The following is a 24,671-nucleotide window of genomic DNA, read 5'->3' on the forward strand; positions in this document are numbered from 1 at the left end:
TGCTTTAAAACTGTGACCTGCCTTTGTGAATGTGTTTGTGTAGCTACTTCAGGGTCTTGGTTCAGCAGTTCGAGGTGCAGCTCCAGCAGTACAGACAACAGATTGAAGAGCTGGAAAACCATCTTGCCACCCAAGCCAACAATTCACATATCACCCCTCAAGGTAACATGCTTCCTGTGCTCATTTTTTTAATAGCACTCATTTTTTTGTTTGTTTTTGGTAAGAGAGTTTAAGCTGTTGTATTGGAGTAGATACTCTAGATTATTACTAGTAGTTATCTCAAGCTGCCGTAAGAAAGTTTCCTTACAAGTCCTTGGTTAGACCTTTGTTCCCTATAAGTATAAAAAGCTTGATTATGAATTGTACTGTGTAGCAGGCAGTTATTCTAGGGTCCCCACCTCCCCGCCAGGTGACTGATGGAGAATCTTCTCAGTCTGCTGTGCTGTCTGCTCACATCCGTGGAAATACTGTGTAGTTTCTTCATCCTACACATTAACTGTACCCAAAACTGGACTCAAGTAATAGAAAAATAATATTGAATCTGTTATATACATATTTGTGTGATAATACAATTTTCTTTTATAGATTTATCAATGGCTATGCAGAAAATTTATCAAACGTTTGTAGCTTTAGCTGCACAACTTCAGTCTATTCATGAAAATGTAAAGGTAAGTTTTCACTGCCTGTTCAGCTCTCTGGACATCTACACCCAAGTCAAGTATTTGTTTCATTTGCAGGACAAAAGTATCCATGCTTACTCCAGAAATAGCGAAAATTACACATAAGTGAAAAAGAATAAAACTAAAATAATCCGTAATTACGCAGATATAACCATGGATAGGATCTTTTTTTTAAAATAAAAGATCCAAGTCTCTTGTGCAATCTGCTATTTTAACTTTTTCAGCAGTACATTGTGAGCAGCTTTCCATGTTCATACGCATACTTCTTCGACATCATTCTTAGCAGTTACGCAGGATTTCATTGCATGTATGTGTGTAGTTTGTTTAACCCGTCGCCTTTCGTTGGACGTTGAGGTTGTTTCCATCTCTTTACCCTTATAAACAGAACATTCTTAGTAGCAAAATTGTTCCACACTGCTGCTTTAATACTATGTATGTTTTAAATGTTTATTGGCCCCTACATAAGAAAATCTGCTTACAACATTTGTCCCTTCTAAATACAGGGAACTGTTTGTATTTATTAACTAATAAAAATAAAACAATTTGTCACTGAGTGTTTTGAACCTAGTGCCATATGTTCATTTTTAAAATTTATTTGGGTGAAATGTTAAATATAAGTACACCTTGTCCAGTCAGGCAAATGTAATTAAATCTTCCTTGGAATTAAATACTGTCAGAGAAAAACCTTTAAAATTCAAAGCATTCAAACTTGAGTCTTAAGTAAATTCTTAACTGTATAGAATGGAATTTAATCACAATTATCATTTATATTTCAATCTGATGATGGTAATAGAATTTTTTAAGGTAACCATTTAAATCATACCATTTTTGAAGTGATAGCACACTTCAGTACTTTTGCTTTCATAGATTTGAAATTTTAAACCAAATCTTTAGTTTCAAAGGATTGGAATTTTTATTAAATTCTCTTGAAACTATCTATAGTAAGTATCAGTTTAATTTTGTAAAGTGCTAAAGATGATTCTCTTTTGGCACTTTGAAGTCTGTGCTGTGCATTTTTTTTTTTTGCTTCAGTTTTATTATGAAAGTTTTCAGATACAGACATAGAGCACTATTATACGCCACCCACCTCCAGCCGTTATCAAGATCCTGCTGGTCTTATCTGATCGCTTCTCCACACAGATGTGCTTTTCCCTGGCATATTTTAAAGCAGATCTCAGACATGTCATTTGTAAATATACATGCTTTTTCCATGGTAGTGTCTCCTCTCTAGCTTGAAAACTACCCTTTTCAGTAATATGACCATAAAACAGTAAGATAGATATTTGCACAGAACAGCCACAGATTGTATTGGATAAACTTCATATGAAATTTTGACCTATTTTTTTTTTAATACACATTCCCAAGAACCAGAGAATGTTTCATGATCAGGTTTGACATATTGCCATTTATTTTCAGCTGTGTGTAGCAAACTGTAATTTCTAGACTTGGTCGCTTCATACAGAAATCTCATAAGAGGTGTTCTTTTGCTCCTTTTGTGTTGTTATTCCTGAGGTAACCTGTTGAAACAGGCTTAAGCTACCTGATCAGCCAGGCCTCCGTGACATTACAAAATTAGGCATAAATTTTATCAGTTAATTCTATAAATCATGGCTGGCATCAGTGGGTTTTTTTGGTGGTGATTGTTTTTTAAACTAATTGTCTATTTCACGTTTCTAAGGCAGGTCATTATTTCCCATTATCTGAAGTAAAACTAAAATCTATGGGCTATTGATGCCACACATTGCATGGGTGTGTATTCATAATTGCACAGAAAAGGGAGGATGTGTTTGGGGCAGATTCGCTCTAAGAAGATTTGTTTTTTGGATGTCACATACCCTGCTTGTGAATGTATTTTTCCCAATTTTCAGTTCTTGGCCGGCCCACTTCAGCACGTTGTAGAGGTGGGAAGGTGGGACACACCCTGATGTCCACACAGAAGGAGGTGATAGCTTTTAAGTACTGTGAATAACAGGAAGATTTCTAAGTGCTGTACCAGTTACAACCAAAAACCCTGATATTTATTAATTTCTGCTAAGAACAGTTTGGAAATACGAAAATATACACCTCTTCCAAAAGTGGTATAAAACTGATCTTAATTAAACCCTTAATGAAAGTACTTAATAATTCTAATGTTAAACATAATCATTCCTATTAATGGCCTTAATTAAGGCGATGTTGCATTTCGTGTAAACCAGCCCCCTTTATGGATTTGGGAGCTTTGCTTCCCCACCCTGTAATGACAACCCTGCGCAAGCTCAGCCTGGGTCACTCTCGCTGTGAAATAACACTGACGAAGTAAGACCCTGCTTCACGCCTCCAGGCTCTCGCTGCTTAGGGGGGTCTTACTGTCCTGTGTGTCACCTAGGCCTTTCTGGAAGGTGTTCAGCAAATACACATTCAGTAGGCTTTTTTTTAAAAATTGTTTTGGGGGGGTGGGGGGAGGTAATTAGGGTTATTTGTTTTATTTTAGAGGCGGTGCTGCTGTTGAACCCAGGACCTTGTGCATGCTGAGCACTCAGTCTACCGCTTGAGCTGTGCCCCCCTCCCCAGTAGGCTTTTTAAAAAAGCTTTTTGAATCTTAAAGTTATCAAAAGGTTGGCTACTGGAGGGGAATTTTTCATGAAAAAGTGGAATATTTATTAAAATGGAATTTTTTAGGTATTAAACTTGTCTGAAAGCTTGACTAACTTTAAAGAGGGTTTCATGAAGCCAGGAATTTGAGCAGTCGATTGAAAAGACATGACTAAAATAGGGAAGAAAATATTCAAAGGTGTGAACTCTGAGCTCATCACTTCCCACACCATGCGCATGGCCATGCTAGCACTCTGATTTGCAGGTTAGATACCGTGTATAATGTTACCAGTGTTTTTGATCCGTCTTTGTTAACTTATTTCACGGTTATATTCATTCTCACATCACTAAAGTAAACACAGAACTTGACTAACCTTTTTTCCTTCCTATAGGTGCTCAAAGAACAGTACCTTGGCTACAGGAAAATGTTCTTGGGAGATGCTGTAGATGTGTTTGAAGCCAGGCGAGCAGAAGCCAAGAAGTGGCAGAACGCGCCCAGAGTTACTACTGGACCCACCCCTTTCAGCAACATGCCAAACGCAGCAGCCGTTGCCATGGCTGCGACACTTACACAGCAGCAACAGCCTGCTACAGGTCTGAGTGCATTCACGTTATAGCTTCTCACTGGTAAATGCAGAACGTTTCTGTGCAGTTTTATAAGTCTTCCTTTTGTGTCAGCACTGAAGAAATTTCTATGAATAGCTGTTCCAGTATAGTCTAAACATTGTGACGGACACAATTATAAACACACACCTGATAACAGCACAGGTAGTCTTAGCAATAACTATACGTCATCAGTCAGACACCGAATATTGTGAACTTACTTAATGTTACTTGCTGTATTGCTATAAATGCCCTTTAGAACATGTTGTTTCACTACTGAATTACATTTAAGAGCAACAGATTCTAAAATCGTGATTGTGTCATATGCTGTTTCAAAGCCCAAGATAATCCAGCCATAGGTTGCATTTTCGTATGTGGTACTGATGAGCGGTGTGCTCGCACACACAGTGATCACAGAGTACCCAGGTTCAGGAGGAAGTGTGTCTTTACTGGCAGAGGGTGTGTTGAAGATCAGCAGGTTTGTTTGTATGTGTAATGACTGGAAACAGTACAGGCCTTCTTAACCAAATTTGGAAGAAGGTATGTGCTAGAATAGTTTGCACCTTTTCAAAATGAACAGAACATTGCAAGAGCAGGAGAAAGGTGTTTTGAGGTGTTCTGAATTGTACTTTCAGAAGCATAACCGGGAGGTTGAGCAGTTGAAAATACTTGGTGAGATCCTGGAGAGCAGGTAACTTTAGTCCTTGGTTTAATTTCACCACGAGAGAAGCGTTTTCGTGGTCCAGCTCTGCCTGGTTAGTAGGTCCTGTGTCCTTAGAGGTTACTTCGTCTCTTTTGACCCCTGTAGTCCCTGTTCGGTCAGGCTTGAAGTGTGACTCAGAAAAATGTAGTCTTAATGGATATTGGTTTTTTCTTTACTTGTTGATAAATTTTTGAGTAGTGCTTATTAGTTGCTCCATGGCAGGTGTCTTTCTGAGAGTTCCTTGTTGTCCAGAGTAAGTTACAGTATAAAAAAATAAACAACAGTACTTCTCTAGATTGCATTCAGGCTGCCTCTGCTAGGGAAGGAGTCTCTGGGTTTCACTGTTGGTAGTTTAAATAATTGTTATTCACATTTGGAGGTGACAGAACTGACTTACTGTCAGTAAATGGCTGGTGATGGATTTATGCCAAATCGTCCACGTTCCGTGGCTGGACTGTGTGCACAGTGGCTCACGTAAGCCCATGTGGTAGCCCTCCAGCTGGCTGGAGGGTGGGACTGCCTTCTCAGGTTGTGGGGAGAGTAGTCCTATAACTTGATTGGCTCCTTGTCAGGTCATCATGGGACTGATAGAAATCAGTCTCATAGTTAGAATCATCAGTTCTCATGATTACTTAACCAGCTATCAGACCAACTCTGCTATTGATGTGTTCTTTAGAGCAAATGTCAATCCTAAAATAGATCAGAGAAGCAGAATGTGGTTAAGTGTTCCTTAAATATGACAGATTTCCATTCTAATCGATAAACTCTCTTGAGAAAAGTCAGTTATCTAAAGTGCAGTGCTAGAAGTGAAAAGTGTTCTGTGGGGTGCAGCTGAAATTGAAGCAAAACTACCTGTCAGGGCTTTCGTTTTGTTTTGCACTTTCTTGTGTAGACAGTCTTGAGGTGTGTAGATTTCCACTCATACTTTTTGGGCTCATGGGCATATGGAGAGAGATGCTCACTCTGTAAGTAGGAGTGGCCCTGGAGCTAGGCCCCCTGGCTGGGCAGATGAACAGGACAGAGGTGGTCTTCGCTCCCTGTGGCGGGGGGAGTATCAGTTTAATCTAGAGTAATCACCTTCACGAGCCTTCTGCTCGGATGCTTTAACTTGTGTGGACTTGTACAGGCTTTGGGGAACTGCCTTGTATGTGCCCTGCAGGGGTGAAGCCCACGTGAGGGCTTTCGCACCAGGTGGCAGGAATTGTCATTTATTAACCTGAACAGTCTTACACTTTTCAATTCCAGTTGTGTAGATTTAGAACTGGGAAGCTGAACAGTGGTAACCATCTTGTTTGCCTTCTCGTTTTCCTTTGTCTCTCTGAAGGACTCCCATGCTCCGTGCTCTGTTTTACGCCTCTCCCAGTCAGAAAGTTGGCTATTTCCGTCTGTCACCGTGATAGCGAGACTTAGGAGCTCTGTCAGATGCGGCCTGGCTTGGCGAGACAGCCCATTTAGAAACGACCCTGTCTGTTGCACGTGCTTTGTACTCGATGACGTATTCCTTGCGTCCTGACTTTGATGAAATCTTTGTAAGTGCCAGTAACAAATTGTAAAGACCATCTAGGTGAAGCTGGGTGAAGCTTGTGTCTGCCTTTATGCATCCCTGTTGGTCTGTGCAAGGTTGAGCGGTCGGAGGGGTTTTGCTTCTGTTTGCATGTGGATCCCTGACTTTATTAATGTACAAGAGTTGATCGCTTCTCAGGCTGCTACCTTCTGAAGGTGCTTTCTGTGTAGTCTTTCTTGGAGGTGGAAGTATGGACTTAAGTGACTTCTTGATCCTTCTTCAATGTCTTTTAATGAAAAAATCTGTATATAATAGAGCATAGGCCTGTGTGATTTATGGTTATTGCTTCTGAAGGCCTTTGAGGAGGACTGAAGAAAAATTCTGCAGGCTATTTTTGTGTGAAATAAGCATCAATATGTGGATAAATTACATGGTGGTAGACCTTGAGTGTACTTGTCCACAAGTGCTTCTGAAGTCTCTTAAAAGTTTAAGACGGCTTTTCAGTATAAAAATCCAATTTAGGGTAGATTGTTTTAAGCTGATATACTGGGGTTGAGTTTTGCTGTTATGTTCTGACACTTTTAAAAGTTCTTGATGTTTACATAAAAAGACTTCTCATGTGACTTAGCTGCTGTTTTTAAGGAGAACTTAGGCATTTTGTTAGGAATTCCTACTTTCTAGCTTTTAGTGTAGGTTTGGATATTTAAGGTGTAGTGCTAAATAGGAAACTTAAGTATCTCATTTTAGTTCCTTGTGATTTTGTGGTTTTGTTGTATTTAATAACCAAAGGAGCATTCCCCATTAAATCAGTAAGAGTAAAAATTTTCAAATTGGGGAAAAGGCATTTTTTAAATGACAAATTATTATTTTAAAAATATGACTTAGGAATAACCATGCTAATTACATTAGATACTTTGAGTGATCATTGAAAATTATAAAAAAAAAAATTAGCACTTTAGTTCTTTTCCTGTGAATGCAGTTATACTTTTGAGAAAGTAGAATTTATTCTGGAAAATATGAATTACAGTGCTAAACTTGATTTTCTTGTGTGTGAATATATTATACAGTAACTTTTGTAAAATGTTACTCTACATGAAGATTTCACTTTGGGCGATCACTGGGGTGTGTTACTACTAACTTGGGTTTATTTATGGAACTAAGAGCCTCTCCTTGAATGACTAATGACTATTCAGATTCTGAAACAGACTTCTTGAATTGTTTACGTAGCCTTTGCCCGAAGGATGTAGATTCTGCTTTCTATTAGTGAAACTAATTTATATGGTGGCCAGAGTGTAATATATGCTAACACTTTGGCATGGGAGATATTTATCATGAGTTTTTACTATTAAAAAATGTTATACATTTGCCTACTAGTTTTATAAATGATGTTGCCTTCAGAATTTGTGTGAAGGCACAAAATTCAAGATACCACGTACCTGTTGTGCAATGGAAAGTCTTGTCGTCGTCAGAGTTCTTGGTTACCTGCACCCTGAATATTGATGGTTAGAGTTGCTCTTAAAAGCAGACCCGCAGACAACAAAAAGCACGCTATTTGAGTGACTCTTCCGACCTGTAGGGCTGAGGGCTGTGGTGTGCATTATTCTCTAGGGTCTTCCACCAGCAGTGCCTCCTATGAACATGTGACACTTGAGTCTCTCAATGTTAAAGAAACTGGACGTGTGTTTTCTACATATTATTTTTGTTAGAATTAAAAAGGTAATAGTTTAGTTTCTTTTTCCTATAGTAACATTTTACAAAAGAGCTGCTAGGGAGGTATTTTATTCTCAAATTTATCTCAAACTGGATGTAAAAATTTAAATCCTTTTTTAATTTATTTCTTCATAGTCGTGTAAGAACTGTGGCTACTGTTAGTCCTTGTATTTTCTGGGTAGAAGCTGTTTGGAAAGTCCAGTTTCTGTCCCAGTGCAAAATGTAGTTCCTCAGTTTCTCTCCTTTTCTTTTCCTTTTCATGCTTTATAATTTTACACTACCTTTTGAATATACAAACCTCATTCTTCATTGAACAACTTGAAGGCTTTGATTTCTTTGAAAAGATTCAGTACCCATCTGTGTATTACTTTGGCAGTTCCCTCAACTTTGAGATGCACTGATCACTGTGCTTGAAAAAGACAAGACTGAAGATTGTACTATGAAATTTATCAAATAATTTTCATAAATTATTTATCAAATGAGAGATTTTTAGATTTTTGTATTCTGCTTAGTTTAAAAAAAAAAGTAGTTAAAAAGAGAGGCTAGTAAGTTTGATACTATTCTTGCCAAACAAACAGCCAAAATCTTTGAAGTAACAAATGGGAAAAGGATGATTAATCGTTCTGCATCTGAGTACATTTTCCAAAATGTTGGAAAGAAACTTCTGAATTGAAATCTTGAATGTATTGACTCTGTCGAGGTACACAGCGGTGCCTTTGTAAATGTTCATTATCCATCCTTTTTAATCAGGTGATAAGTGGTGTAACGTAGCAGAGCTTAACGGTAGAACTCAGTTATCACTTTCTGTGAACAAGTTGGAATTGTCATGTTACTGTGTAATTGATTTGCTTTAAAATGAACAATAAATTTAATAAAATGCAACATTGTCCTGTTTCTTATCTATTTATTGTATATATCATTTATATTTCTTATAAAAAATCATGCCTAGTTTTTGGTACTTATGAAGTAACATGATGGTTTTGCATGTTAGTGTCAGTCTCTTTTGATCAATTGAGACTTGACTCTAACAGTAAGGAGCTTATTCTAAAAAGAAAAAAAGTAAAAACCTTACTGATTACACCAACCAATTTTACCAAAAAACAAGTGGGGAAATCTAAAATCATTCTAGAAGTAAAACCAAAAAAGCTATAATTTACAATACATTAAAGATTTCAAATTACTTAGTAGGTTAAATTAACATTCATCTTTCAGTGCGGTAAGCCTCTTTTAATTGTCTAGTGTGAATAGGTTAATTTTTTTAAATTTAATTTTGAAGAGGTAAATCAGTTGGGACAGATAAATTAGGCTGGGGAGACATCCTATAAACTAAGTTTTAGCAAATAGAGTTTGTTAAAAGTAATCACTGTTCATTTTAAAAATAATTTCATAAAGAACCTTTAATTTTGAAAGAGTAAGGCAAATTTGTTTCTTTTCCCCCATTTTTTTTATACCAGGGCCACAGCCATCTCTGGGAGTTAGTTTTGGAGCACCATTCGGGTCAGGTATTGGCACTGGCCTGCAGTCAAGTGGCCTAGGTTCTTCAAACCTTGGAGGTACACTTTAACTTTTCTCGTATTGCGTTGGACGATGATACATTTGAATTGCTATCAGTCTGTGAAAACTTCTAAGAGGATCTGCTCTTTTGGAGGTTAAGGTTCTGTCTGGCAAAAAAGGATTCTCCAGACATAATCAGTGCTTTCCAGGGTTAGATTTAGAACTTAAAAAATTTCATCTTCTGTGAATAGTAAATATAAAAAAGTATTAAAATTAAATTTAGGGATTTTCATATTTTCAAAACAGTATGCTAAAATATGAGCTTGAACATTACTTAGTTTTATTTAATTAAAAAAATTAGTTGAAGTCCAAACTACTTCTGGATGTATATTCTAAGCATCGTGCTTTTCTGAAAACAACGCTTTAAATGGGGAAATAATTGTGTTATAAATTGGACAGCTTGACCTCTTTCCATTCCAAAGCACTTTTGGCATATTTGCCTTTGTGCATACTTGTGTATACATAACCAATTAAGTTTATTTTATTAGTTTTGTAAGTTAACTATAATTAGTAAGGTAAGTCTTTTGCAAAAACATCATGATAGATAAAATGCATTCACAATTCTCTGGTGTGGATAATTAAAGGTTGACTGTACTTGACATGCATTTTCATCTGATGAATAAAGTTCCCTTATTTCCACGGGACTATATCATCATAAGACAGGAAGCCTATAAGCTATTAAGGCTATTTAATATGTTAGACTCTGCTAGGAGTTACTAGAATTACGGCAGCATAATCCCTGTGATCTATAATCCAGTTTATTGCCATCTTTCATACTGTTACGGGCAATAATATATCAAACTCAGTATTTTAGATAATTTAAATTAAATAATTTACTGTTGCAGAATAACTTAAAAAGAATTTGAATTGTATTTTTAGAGCGCTTGAAACCAATCTTCAATTTTCTTAGCACAATCTCTTGACTTCATACAATGAAAAAATTTTCTTTATTTAAGTTATGCCTATAGTATTGTTAGGAGAAAAAACAGGATGCTCCCCTCCCAGTTTCTCATTGTTGAGTTGCTGGGGCTGAGGCAGGAGCCGGCTCTCCCTGCAGAGATGCAGAGTGAGCGACTGGTGAGCTCGTGCACTTTTCCAGTGCTGAACGGTCGTAAGTGCAAGTGTTTTCGTAGGAAGCAGAGTAAAATTACCTTGTGGTACTCGTGTTTAAATTATTGTGCATGTCATGCTTATGAATTTAGTCACTTTTTTCCTTCAAATGAAATAGCTTTAAGTAGATATGTTTGTATCTGTTTGACTAAAATCATACTTGAATGATCAGTAAATGTTCTAGTCCATTTGGGAGAGAAGGTACTAATGTGATCTTGTTTTTTATGGCCTTGTTCTTCAAAAATTACTAATGGGTCATAAACTTAGTGTAAATAGATAGAAATGTCTTATTTCAGAATTGGTCTGGTTCTTCCAAGAGTCCTGTGCAAAGCAGTAAACAGCAGATTTCCTTGGCAAGGCCGTGGTTTTTGCACTGTGTGTAGTAGACCTTTGGTAATTTGAGGTTTTGCTTGTCGGCATCCTTTAACCTGTTTCACGTTCGTTGTGTATTTCTCTATCACCCTGCACTAGGATTTGGAGCTAGCTCTGGTTTTGGATGCAGCACCACAGGGGTCTCCACATTTGGATTTGGAACAACAAATAAACCCTCAGGAAGTCTTAGTGCAGGTTTGTGTGTGTCGGCCTGAATCCCAGGCAGATTTAAAGGTGCAAATGATTTAATTTAAAAATATAAGTATTGCTATTTTCAGTATCAAAAAATAAAAAATCCCCAGTTTACTTTCTCCCCTGGAGAAGCGTGCAGGCCTCACTCATCGTGCAGCTTGTCCCTCCGTGAGCTGGAGGTCCAGTTTGTAAGAACGTTTCTAACAACTTACCAGGTTTGGTAGAATAAATAATAACATCCTCTCTTAACTAAGTAGAGGTTATTTTAAACCTGAAGACTAGTTCTATGTTTAAACAGTTTTCTTCATTATTACAAAAATGAACCCGTTGTGAAAGTTTTAATGCAGTTTTTATCATTATTCATTCAAGAGAATCGTTTCTCTTTTAAAGAGGTGTTCTTTAGTTTTAAGTCCCTCTGATTTTAAGAATACTTGTCTTACAAATGATTAATTGGGTTCTTTGTTTTTGAAATAGGTATAATCTTTTGACATTTCTAGTAGAAAATTCCAAATTCTGTCTACTTCTGCATTTTTTTCTATATTTGTAAATAATGGATTGTTTTTATGTGCAATGCTTATGGATAAATAGCATGCCTAAAATAATAATAATTTAATACTGATTAAATTTTGTTTTAATTGAGGAAATTTGAAGGAAATTCCATTTAATATTAAGTAGTGTTTAAAATCAATAGTTTCTACAGAGTAGGATAATAGAATTACAGGTATAGGGAAGATGGAGAATAGCTATCAGGGTTATGATCTAAATGTGTTAATACAGGTTAGCTACGCAGTCATAGTTCTTGATCTTAATTAAGCTACGTCTCTTACAAAATCAGAACAGTAGGTAATACTCTTCCATGTATTCGTTGTCCTGAAAACTGGGTTGAGGCTTTCTTGAGGACTTAGAATTGCAACGGTGGGTCCAAAGGTTGTGAAAGTCTCTCTCCTACATTTTGATAAAATGTTTCTGGAGGAGCTGAGGAGGAAGGCACCTTGGCATATTTAATTAATAGGAAAACGCCTGCCAACTTGAAGTTTTCTGTCAATTTCTGTTTTTTTGTGTCAGGTTTCTCGCTTGGCCTGGATCACTAAACTTCTGTCTGTAATGGTACCACTTAGTTGTCAGCTAAATTATTTTCCTGTCAAATTCCACGTGAGAAATTTAGGACCCTAAGATATTTGCTATTTTTATAAGTTATGTATTCTCTCAGCTAGAAATTTCCTTCTCACCCCCTTTTTTAATATTTGCTTTTGTGATTTAACTTCTGATTTGAATATTTTCTTCCCTAAACATAAGGCTTTGGCAGCTCAAGTACATCTGGGTTTAACTTCAGCAATCCTGGCATCACGGCGTCAGCTGGTTTGACATTTGGGGTATCCAATCCTGCCTCTGCAGGGTTTGGAACAGGAGGACAGCTCCTTCAGTTGAAGAAACCTCCAGCTGGAAACAAAAGAGGAAAAAGATAAACACATGGGTTGATGTATTGAGAGAATCCATAGCAGCGTCGATCATTCTATGAGTCTATTTTTCTAAAGTTGATGCAGAAATTAAACTGCATCCCAGGAAATTTATAACGTTTTGATATTTTTCATTACTTCTGGAATTTGAACTTTGTTCTTGTTTGCCATGCTAAACAACTTTTTTCTTGTGACTCTGAAACCTGGCTGTATTTTTTGTTACGTTGATCTCAGTGTAAGAAATGTTCTCATGACATCGCTGATGGGCAGAACCTGCTGCTGTGTAACCCGCTGTCACAGCAGTGCTTTTGCTGACGAGGTTTACAATTATGTGAACACACGCACACGTTTCTCACGTAGGTGGTATGAACTCTGGGGCCTGTACTGGCATCAGCTTGTTCCTGGTAAAGGCCTTTGACCTACACTGCAGGGCATCTTGTGAATATGTATGTAAACTGTATACAGGATAATACACACAGTTGTGTGTGCGTGAAAAATATATATTTACAGACCTACAACTTTTGCCTCAGACTGTTCCCCTTCTCTAAGGGTATTTTGTTTTTCACCTTCTATGCTTCAAATCCTCAGTGCTAGTGGAGCAATCAGCTAGAGGTGCCAGGTCATTGTGGTTACTTGCTTAAAGACTTAGCGGAATGGTTACCCGTGTAAATATTTGACCAGCTCAACTTCATTGCCCCCATCTCTTCCGTTTTTGTTTCCACCTTAACCTTTAGCAGCTACTCCAAGTGAGGGATGCTGTCAGACTCATCAAACAGAGTTTAACGGCTTTTATTGTCCTACACGTGCTCATACTGTCTGTGTGAGGTGCGTTTTCCTATCTGCGATGAACCTTCAGTAGCGTATCTGAGCTCCAGACTGGCGTCCTGGGGGCAGTAGCTACTGGGCCAGACTGACTCTGTGCAGGTGAAGGACGCACTGCTACTTCAGTGCAGGCTTTTCTAGCTGTGCCAGTCCAGGGTTCTTTCTCACAGGGCTCCCGATGCTGACGCCAAGTGGAGTGGCTTATCAGCCTCCTTTATGTCTTAAGTCAGTGCTTGATTTGGAATAGAGAAACCATATATTTTAAGAAAAAAATATACTTCGTAGCAACAGTAAACTGTCCCGTTTTAACGGTGAACAGAAAGTTCCACGTAACGACACGTAGACACATCTGGTCGCATCTGTGTATTCCTTGTATCAGCATTAGTGACACAGAGCGGGTGAAGAAGAGAGCCCTTGGACAGAGAGCTGCCTTAGCCTTGATTTCAGACAGACACCATTAGGTAGACGTATTTATCTTTCAAGTACAGTTTTCAGATGGAATGTGAACATGAATTTCATTGAAAATAGTTTAATTTTTTATATAGAAGGTTTTGTACATAATGTGCATCAAGTGAATATTTTCAGAATCATTTTCACCAAGGCACCTTTTTTTCTAAAATAGGTATTACATATATATATACACACATATATACACATATATATTTTTTAGTATAATGTTAGTTGGGTTTGATTATAAAAGTGTTGTCAAATCTGTTTTATTTATCTGCATATAGCAATGATTGGCTTTTAGAATTGAAATTTTTGCACCTTGATGCATTAAAATAAGGAAAATGCTTTGTTTCTGAGCACTGAAGTTATTGTTATTTTTGCATACTTCTGTAACACTGCAGTCCCCAGATCCAGGTTTTGGGGAAGGGTAGGAAAACGTGGTTTTGTGTTTTGAATTAACTGTCAGAATTAAATATACAATTACAGCAGACTTTTTTTTAAAAAGGACATTGCATTGTGCTGCAAAAATCTGGATATTTATATTTCTTGGTTTTTTTTCTTTATATATTTTACATTTTAATATGTTGACCACTGGAAATTTGTAACATCGATTTGTGATGGGAGTTTAAACGTGTTGTCACCGTCTCTGCTGTCTTCACTTTGTCCAGAGCCTGTCATTATGTAAACAATAAAATTGGTTGTGTCAGTTGCTTTCAATCTTTCTAGGTGTCAGCAGTTGTTCTTAACATGGAATTTTCTTATTACTTCTTTATTCTCTGGTTGAAAGTTTTTAGTGTTCTGTTTTCACTGATATATACTTATATCTTGCTTTTTTTTAAAAAAAAAAAGACTGAACACAAGCTAGTAAGTTCTTTGTCACTTGCTTTTGTCTTCTCAGAATTACAAAAACATTTTTAATTATACAGAAGAAAATTGAGAAAAAAGTGAAAGTCTTCAACGCCTGAGCCCTAATTCTGCTTTCCTCCCCAGGGTCTGCTCTTCGTGGTTTGGTGTGTGTCCTTTCAGGCCCATTAAAAAAACGCCTTTTTCAACGTGTGTACATATGTTCAGTCTTTTTCCCTCTGTCATTTTCTCACATTTTGTTCTCTTAGATCCTTTTTATTTTTTAACAAGTGGGTTGAAAATCTGAGTATTCTGTGACTTGCTTTTTACCCCCTCAATGACACGTCACGGAGGGGCCTCTGTGCGTGCTGCCCCGTGGCAGGGTGCATGGCGACTTCTCCCAGCGCTTCCCTCTCCTCCCCAGTGTTCCACCTGTACAGGAGGCGCTGCACTGAGTGTCCTCGAACGTGGCCCTCGTGCTTAGGTTTCACGCTTCGTTGGGACTGACTGCAGACAAGGAGTTGCTGGAGAGGTGTGCCGGTGGTCTGCTTTGATGTCACGCAGCCTTCCAGAAACGCTGGGTAGACAGACACTCCTGCAGCGTGTGTGCCGACCCCCTTCCTGCCTGCAGCCCTGACGTCACCGGTCCTTGTAACAAGTGCATGTGAGGTTGAACCTTTTAATATAGATGTTAGCCATTTGCATGTTAATGTAATCACATGCTAATACTGTGTCCGTTTTTACGCCAGGTCACTTGGAGTTTTTTCTTAATGATCTTTGTAGCTAATGTGTGCTGATCTTTTTCTTATGAGATAGGTTGGACTCCTGGAGTCGGCTGGGTTCAGACCCCTGCCTTGAACCTGTGTGATCTTTTGTCATCAGAAAAGTGAGGACAGCAAAGACAGGCAGTTGTGTGAATGACGGTCTGCGTTAAGGCACCAGGTGAACAACGCCTGGCACTTGAACGGCATCTTCCGCTCCCGCAGCAGAGCCCCAGCTGCTCCTTGTGGGGGTTCCTTTACTTTGGTTCCTGATAGGGAAGCCGCCCTATCCTCTTTTGGGGGTGGGGTTGGGTTGGGTTGGGTTGGGGGCTGTTCTGGGCCCCTCACTCTTGACGATGTACCTACTTTGTCAAGTTTGATTTTTCCTAGGAAGAGTCTTACTTGGATTTTGATCAGGTTTAGACAAATATATTATGATCCGGGGACAGCTGACAGCTTGTACGTACAGCGTGGGTTAGTATGTTTACCAGGTGTCTTATTTCAGCAGCGTTTTGCCAGTGTCCGCTAGATTCTTGGTTGTTTTCACTGGTAGCACCTTAATTTTATTTCTCAGTGAGGTTTTTAATCCTAGTTAGTACAAGGCCATTGACATTACACATGCAGATAACCTGTTCTTTTGTGATAATATAGGAGGCCTAAATGAATGTACTGCTAACCTCAGATAGTGTTTTTTACAGCGAGAGTCTGAATAGCACCTTCAGAAATGCTGTGATGGGGGGGGTGTGTGTGGCTCGTTTGGGTTTGGGTGGTTTATCCTGAGCTAAGCAGCGCCCCCTCCCTGTGTGCCTTCCCCAGGCGCTCCCTGGGACCGGGCCTGGCTGCATGTGCCTCCTAGAGCACACTCCACAGCGTGTCACCTAGGGGACACGGCCCCGGGGCTCAACACACAGGCCACTGTCCGGGAATCCTCGCACAGAGCCGTAGCTCTCATTGTTGGGTATGTAGTCTGCTCTGGGTACCACACTCAGAATTTTATATACTTGACCGTGTTTAAATCTTCAGTGTCTTGAAGGAACTCAGGCTTAGGTTAAGCAATTTACTTGAGGTCACACAGCTGTTAAGTCACGGAGATGGGGTTTTTCTGTGACACAGGAGTAGCACACCCATTTTCATGTCCATCCTCCCAGAGGATGGCAGGTGATGCGATGACGTAATTTACAGGGGAAATTGCACACACGCGACAAATTAGATCAGGGCAGGGTAAGCACGAAGAGCCTGGGCCTCGAGGGAGAATGTTGTGTCTAGGGTGTGAGGACTGACGCCCCAGCATCGGGGGTGGTCTGTCCACCTTGGAGAGGGTGAGGGGGGCAGTTTGGGCTGTTTGCATCTTAGGAACCGTGAGAAGTTTAACAAGAAAGCCTTTGTGGAAAGGCTTGCCTGACTCCTGGAACCCAAAAGAGCACCATGAGCTGGGATTAAGTGCGGCAGATCCTCTTGCTATGCAGAGACGAACCTTAGCTGGCCTAAGAAAACCATGGAAACGGGCGAGAAGCCACAGGTGCTAAGAGAGCAGCAGGTAGAGGAAAGGGTGGGGGTTACCGGAAAATGGGTCTTGGCCCAGAATGTTTTTTGCTCTTTCCCACTCATTCAGTCTAACGCACTTTTTTTTTCTTCTACCTAATCTGTTAGTTAATAAACACAGAAAAAGCCTACCAGGCTCACAAAGATAGCGGTGCTGTTGCAGAGAGCTTGTTTCTGTCATCCTCGCCCCTCTTTGAATCCCCTGGGAGCAGGTCACTAATTCAGCAAATGTTAATACTTGCTGTGCGCGAGTCACTGCCTGGAGCTCAGGACAGAAGTTTGGGCGGGGGACGTCTGCTCAGTAACGCTGGCCAGCGGCACTGGGTGCTCGGTAGGGCCAGGACCTGCTCTTCGGAGCTTTCAATGTATTAACTGTTCTTCTCAGTCCTGTGAAGTGGCTACTATCATTGCTTTTTCACAAATGAGAAAAACGGCACAGAAGTTAAGTCACTTAATGGTCACTCAGCTAGTAAGTGGATGGGCCGTTAATTCAACCCCGGGCGGGTTCCTGAGTCTAGGTTTTTACCTCTCATTGTATGCGAGTAAGTATAACATGGAGGGGGCGCGCTTGTAAGTGATGGGGTAAATGTGCAAAGAAGATTCTCGAGAGCACAGAGGAGACTCTCCTGGCTTGCGGGGAGCCCAAAACTTACGGTAATAGTAGGGAGCCTGTGATTTGTGACGTGTTCACAGTTTGAAATTTAAAAAGTAATCATGAATGTGAACAACAAAAGGGTAAAGTTAAAAGCAACTGACTTTCTCCAGGAGTTTCCTACGTTTCCTTTCATCTTGGTTCTTGTTTTTCTTCGTTCCTTCTACCAGTTTCGTAGCCTATATGTGTACATTCTGTTTCACTAGTTCCTTTTGGTGAGTATTTAGATGGTTTCTAATGTTTACAGTTACCTATTAGAAATAATTATAGTGGGACAGGCAAAAGTAGTAGCCAGGTTTACTGAGGTTTTATGAGAGTTTGACCATGTTCACGTGGGTATCAGCCATCTTTCTTAATTATTTTTAAGAGCTCTTTGGATATAATCTCTATGGAAATGTTTGAAAAAATTAATTTTAAATCTTTAATCTTGGATCCATGTGACTTTTTTAAATTACATCCCCCCTATTTCACATTGTTTTAAAACATTTCTTAATATCTAAAGTATTTGTCTTATATATGGCAAATGTTTCATAGTTGAAATCGTTTCATCTCTGGTTATGGTCACTTTTTTGTTGTTGTGTAGAACTTTTTCACCTTCTCACGTTGCCAGAATTCATTAGTGTTTTAGAAATGACTTCTGAGAAGAGGGAGAACTCAGTGGGAGAGAAAGAGAGTAAGACACGTTATACAGTCCGTGAGGTCTTGCACACTAACAGTCACGATGCTTCATGGCTGTCCGAAGACGCCTTCACCAGACTCTGCTCGGTGGTGGGGCCAGGACTGCAGCGGGAGGGGCGGGCCTGGTGGGAGAAGCCGCCGGGCACCGCGTTGCCATGGAGGCCGGCGACGTGAGCGCTGCTTTTACAGATGAGGGCAGAAGTGAAGGTGATTTGCCCAAAGCTGTGTAAGCACCAAGAGGTGACGCCAAGACTCGCCGCAGAGTCCCAGGTGTCATTCTGGTGAAATCCTTCTGACACATGGTCAGGTGGAGGGCACTTTGAGCCCAGTGTCCCTTCCAAGTCTAATGCCACTGCCGTCTGTGCTGTGATGTCCTGAGAAGGCAGAGGGAGATCAGGCCACCGTGGCCAGGGGGACGTTTTCTCTCCCATAGACGTGAGGACTTGATTCCAGGACACCGCTCCTCGCGAGCAGCACCAGCGAGCAGCTCTCCCTCCTGCTGTGCAGCCTCCTTCCGTGCACTTGTGACTGAACCGTCTGCGCTAGCCCTTGTTAGATGTGATGAGTGCACGTGTTGAAATAACCCATTGAGAAGCGTTTGGAAACCACCACTTTGAGACGCTTTAGTGCTGAGCGTGTGTGGGCTCAGTTAGGTTTTCCAGGTCTACCTGGGTGTTCTGTGTGCGTGTGACTTTCACTGCAGTGTCTGATACAGTTAAGCTCACACTTACACATGAATAAAATTGAACATGTCGTTGAAAGTCATCCCTGTGTTGATGATATATATTTAAAGATCTACTTTGCATGTTTGCACATCAGTATTTCACCCCAATAGCTGACCAATCAGTCTACTGCCTATGAACAGCCAGATGTCCCTTTAAGGCTTGTCGCAGCCCCCCTTCCTCTCCATCGTGAAGCGACCGTCGGGACCTCTTTAAGCTCTAAGTCAGTTCTGTTCCCAGTCCCACCTTCACACCTACTTGCAGAAATACTAACAGCTTCTGACTCGGCCTTCCCTCCCGTGAGCTTAAAGTTTAACTTTCTTGTTTTGCTGAGTCAGTTACTGTCCCATTCCAATTTCTAAAATTTGAGTCTTAGGCCACTTTTAAAACTTTAATCTTTTTATGATGATAATTTTATTGGAAAATCATTGAAGTTTTATTTTCTAGAAGTTCTAATTGGTCCTTTCGAAAGTCCGCCCGGGTGCGCGTTGGTGACCTTAGCCCTCGCTGGCCCTTCTCCTTTGCGCGTCGTGCCGCCTGCTCACATGTGTCGCTGCGAAGTGCAGTACCCAAAGGCAGTGGCGTCTGAGTCTGTGACTTGTATTTTGGCTTTTTTCCCACGACTTTTGTTCAGTGTGACTTGTCTTTGCCCTTGTGTTTTTGTAATTTCTCTGTGAGCTCGTCTTTGATAGGAATCTACCTTCAGGGATTCTTGGAGGCTGCAGGCGTGGTCCTCCAGAGAGGACCTGCGTTTGCTTCTGCCAGGCCCAGCCCACGTCAGTGTGGGCCTCACCCTGAGGGGTTTTTGGACCATGTGTGTGACGCGGCTTGAAACCATAGTCCTTTCTGAGAGTCAGTGCTAAGGAATGAATTCTCGGAGCAGAATTTCCTTTCACTCAGCCCTGATTTTTAAAAATCAGATCTGTCCTAAAATTCCAAATCTGAGAAGTCAGTGGACAGGTCTACAGCAGGCAAGTTCACGTTGCCAGATACTTACCTACCTGTCTGTCTGTCTGTGTCCGTCTGCCTATCCGTTTATTTATTTTTGGTCGTAGTGCTGAGAAGGGGCTTGGCAGACTGTCGCCTGTGGGCCAGACCCAGGCCACCTCCTGCTTTGTAGCTAAGGCTTCGCTGGGGCGCACCCAGGCCGGTCTGGTCACCCACTGTCTGTGGCCGCTTCTGCCTCTGCTCCGTGCAGAGCTGAGTAGTTGGGACCGCATGGCCTGTAAATCTTAAAATGATCACTATTTTTCTGGCCCACTGAACTCAAAATACAGTGGCTTAAACAACATTGTTTCTTTCTCTTTCACACCGATGGTCAGAAAGCCATCCAGAGTTGCCGGGGTGGCTCAGGGCCCAGACCCCTGACGGTGTGGTTCTGTCCTCCTGACAGGGATGGTTCTGGTCCAGCTCATGAGGAAGGGAAAGCGTGGAAAGGAGGGGATCGTCTCCTCAGAGGGGGCACTGGAAGCTGGGTACGTCAACTCCTGCTCACATCACTGTCCAGAACCTAGTCACAGAGCGAGTGGCAGGGGAGGCTGGGATGTCCCCTAGGGGTGGTCACACACTCCCCTCAAGCTCCTGTCGGTAGGAATTGAGAGGAGGGTTCCTGGGCTGGGCTCCCGGGGCTCGGCTCGTCCCTGAAGAGCTGCTGAGACCTGTGGGGCACTGGCCACTTCCAGCCCCGGGGCCCCCCTTCCTCAAGCGTTCACTTCATCTTTGGCTTCTGAGATTTTACGTTACTTTTTTGCTAGCTCAGCCGTGAGTTTAAAAGGTGTTTAAAAATTATACCCATCATTTTCAGCCATTTTGTATCTTTGAAGATCCAATCCAAACAGGGTTTTAAGTAGAGGGCCTTGGCTTAATTCTTACGGGCTTGCTTCTGTTGACTCTCTTACTCCTGGTTTGGGTATAAGCTGCCCCAGACTGCCTCTCAGTAGTGGTTCCGTTCTCGTCTGTCCGTGGTCTAGTTCACATCATCCTTTCTTCAGTTGTCCTTCACTTGGCTCTTCTTTTCAGTCTGTTTCTGGTGTTGCTCTTTATTTTTAGCTCCTGTAACTTTATGTTCAGAGGCTGCAGCCAAGAGGTCTGTAGCTTGGTCTGTCCAGTCCACAGAATGCTGATTTTTAAAAACCAGATCTGTCCTAAAATTCCAAATCTGAGAATTCAGTGGACAGGTCTGGCAGCAGTGCTGGGGCCTCCCCTCCTGCTCAGGGAGCTGCCCCTTTCAGTGTCACTCACCGTCCAGTTTGCCCCACTCCCCACCCCTCCCTAGTGTGTCTCACACTCATGTCCCTCCACTTGTTGAATCACCTGCCACACCAATTTAATGACTTTCTCTGTTTCATGTTGGCTTGTCTGTTCCCTTGCCCACCTTCAGCTATCACAGGGGGCCTCTCCACCCGCCTAGTGCAGGAGACGGGGGTAGGGTAGGTATCTTCTCCGTTTCACAGTAGGGAAGCCAGCTCACACCCAGCAGGCCTCTGGCCTTCCCCGTTCACACGCTGTCAGTTACACGTCGCAGGAAGACGGACTCACTGCGTGGTAAGTTTCTCGATGCTGGGAAAACCTCTGGTGATCAGCCACTCTGAAAGCGGGGAACCTGAAGCCAGCTGTGCAGAGCGGTGCAGCTGACAGCAGGGGGTGGGAGGGGCCAGTTCCTTCCCGGCCTGGGGCCAGTTATAAATGTCTCACAATCACGCCACACACAGCGTGCTTCCTGACCTGTTACTTCATGTCAGCGTTCTCTAATGGGACTTGTTTTCTGTGTTTCACTCTTTTGTTTCAGTACATTCATAACGAAGAGTGATTCTTTCCAGGCATCGTTTACATCATCCGTATTAGCTGAACCAGAGGACTGGTCTAAAGAGCAAGTTTTTAAAAATAATATAGGCAAAGACAGTCATGTGCTGGGCATTCCTTCTGGTCTCAAAGAGAATTCCCTCTTCCCCACAATACTGTGTTTCATTTGCAGTTGGTTTAGAATCAGTGATTCTCCGCCTTTTAAATCCTATGCTCCCTGATAATAACAAACGTATTGCTGAACACCTGCCACCAGCCACCCAGGAGTGGGAGTGTTCAGTAAGTCGTTCTGCCTCGGTTCAGAATTAGTGCTTTGATATGTGCTGTCCAGAGTGGGGGTCACTAGCCATATCTGCCTCTGATACCAAGCAGGACCCTGTGGGCCCCCCACCACCCCTGGCCTTTGTTCATAGAAAAGCCGAAGTCTCCCCGCCTCCCTGAGTCACAGAAGAGCAGCTCCAGCAGCTGGTGAGGACTCTGACCACCTATCTCAACAGTTACTGAGATCACTCCCCTATTTCCCTTTTAAACTTTCCGGGCTGAACAGAAACTTAGAGTTTTTTGTGGGGGGGGATTCTAGGTCCACCAGATTGCAGGCATTTTGATTAAAAGGCAACTTTCCTTTTTGTTACCAAGGCTGTTGCCCCCGGGATCATACCCCTGCCCCTCCCTCAGATAGAAACCAATATCTAAGTGTCAGGAGGCAGCTGCAGAGAAGAAACAAGAACTGGTTAGAACCGACAGAGTCCAAGATGGTGGAGGACTTGACTTCCAGTGACCTTGAGCCTCATTATACGCTCATTGTAATGCATTATCTGCTAAATGACACCCCCACCAGGACCATGACAGTTGGGATCGCCATGACAACAGCCAGAAAAGTCCATACAAGGACTGATTGGCTCCATCACACCTAGAAGGAGGACTTGACGGTGGAAGCCTCCCATAAAAGTCCACGTGGCCCAACCCAGGCCGGGGCTGTCCCTGCTGCCCAGTTTGGCTGACGGCTTCCCTCTCCAGCAGTTCCTTCCCTTTCCCCCTCTAACAGTAAAGCGACTGTTCATGTCGTCCCTCTGCTTCTGTTGTGTGAATCCTTTCACAGCAAGGACTCCCACTTTGGCGGGCTTCCTCATTTAGGGGGCCCTTCTGTCTGCTAACAGCTACTGAGCACATGAAATATGGCTAATGTGACTGAAAAACTGAATTTACAGTTCTTTTGAATCAATTTAAAATTTTGAAACTGACATTCGATTCAAATACGGGGTATGTGTGTGGAACAACTTGGATATATGAGCCTACTTTTTCAATTGTAAATTTTATGAAATCTAGATGCGAACCAAGTAGTCCTAAGGTAAATTTAGCATCCAAATTGAGAAGCATTTAGGTATAAAATTCACTCTGGATTTCAAAGACTTAGTATGAAAAAGTGTAAAATATTTCATTAATATTTGTATATTGGTTTTGTGTTGAAATAATACTACACTAAGTTAAATAAAACAGTATTCAAGTTAATTTCACACATGTCTTTTACTTGTTTTAACATGGCTAGTAGAACATTTTAAATTACATATGTGACTTTCTATGTGTTGGGCAGTGCTGGTTTAGATGATACTAACCATGGTCCTAGGACCACAAATGGCTTCTCATACACCTAAAAGAGAAGTAAGTTGCAGATGTTTGATTTACTTCTTTTAAAAAAGCTCTAGGTCAGTTGTTGGAACAGCCTCCTGCCTGGTTCATTGTCTGCTTTCATCGTCTCTCCCCTCACCCATCATCAGAATTCCTGGGGATCTTCTCAAAGTGCAAACAGGATTGTGTGAAGCCATACATGCTCTTTGGTGCTTTTCGTTCCAATCTCTTTAGCATAAAATACAAGGCCCCCCACAGTGTGGCCTCCACGTCCACCAACCCGGTGGGACACCCTCACTCCAGGACCCTTCTAGAACGCCATGTTCCTTACACCCCTTTGTGCAGTGTTGCTTCTTTGGTCTGGGGTAAATGCTGGCCTTTCGGCGCCATCTTTCCTCACACCCCGCCCCAGCGCTCTTCACTCTGCTCCGACGGGGCTTATGGCGCAGGCTCACCACGCCGTAGTTTTGTTGCCTGATGTTCCCATTGTCTCCCACATTAGACCAAGTAATGCTGGAACAGGAGTCCTGTCTTGTTTGTTTTGTTTGTTTTTGTGTCATCAACACCCAGCATCTAACTGGGCTTCATAAATACGTCTGAATTAATTAGTGGGGGAAAGTGTTCGTTAACTCAGTGACCCAGCGCTGACCTTTCTCCATCCAGCTGTTGGATCCGTGCTGCCGCAGTGGGATTTCTGCTCCACCGCCTCGCAGGTGTATGACCTCGGCCAAGTTGTGCCCTGTAGTAAAACAGAGAGAGTGCTACCTATGTTTCAGGTTGATTGTGCAGGTTAAAAACAGCTAACATATGTAAGGTGCTTAAGTATGTGCCCAGTGTAAGCTAAGCACCCAGTAAATACTCACGATGATTGTCATAATTCAGTCTGAACGATTTTTCTTCTTCTCTCAGGCAGCAAATCGCAGATTCTAACTGGATTTTGCAAATCCACTGTTAAAGAAACCAATGAAATAGGAAGAAAAATCCATTTCTGAGCAGGCACTGAACCCACAAATATCTACTCTGCAAGGAGCTTATGATGATCATTTTGTGAATCTCATTATTTAAGAACAGAACTGTATGTCATACGGTGAGTTTGGTCAAGAGTTTTAGAATTCAGGAAAGAAAACTTGCCCCCGGTGTTTAAGGACAATCTAATGGATCATAGACCAGATACTGGGAGTGTTTAAAGCAGCTGTATGCAGGCCACTAGTCCAGTGTTTAGAAAGAGTTGTGGAAAATTCACCAATGGAACAGGGAAAGTTGATACAAAATACAAAGCAGCCAAGTGGAGTGAATTAAATGTTTACTAACTTTAAA

At 41.5% G+C, this 24,671-nt stretch overlaps 1 protein-coding gene across 2 annotated transcripts in view; it reads left to right on the plus strand.

Moving 5' to 3' along the window:
- Positions 1–24,671, plus strand: part of NUP58 (nucleoporin 58) — a 50,909-nt gene extending 26,238 nt beyond the window's left edge. The window contains exons 10-15 of one of the 2 annotated variants that reach the window (XM_072976026.1): positions 44–162; positions 586–668; positions 3,644–3,845; positions 9,226–9,324; positions 10,907–11,002; positions 24,264–24,671. In XM_072976026.1, coding sequence (XP_072832127.1) covers positions 44–162; positions 586–668; positions 3,644–3,845; positions 9,226–9,324; positions 10,907–11,002; positions 24,264–24,346 — 682 coding nt within the window. In that variant the 3' untranslated portion in view covers positions 24,347–24,671. Of the gene's footprint in view, positions 1–43; positions 163–585; positions 669–3,643; positions 3,846–9,225; positions 9,325–10,906; positions 11,003–12,295; positions 14,446–24,263 lie in introns of those variants that run through there. The other variant, XM_031684669.2, reaches the window with a different exon arrangement.

The sequence above is a fragment of the Vicugna pacos genome, chromosome 14 (assembly GCF_048564905.1).
Source record: "Vicugna pacos chromosome 14, VicPac4, whole genome shotgun sequence".
Classification (NCBI taxonomy): Eukaryota; Metazoa; Chordata; class Mammalia; order Artiodactyla; family Camelidae; genus Vicugna; species Vicugna pacos.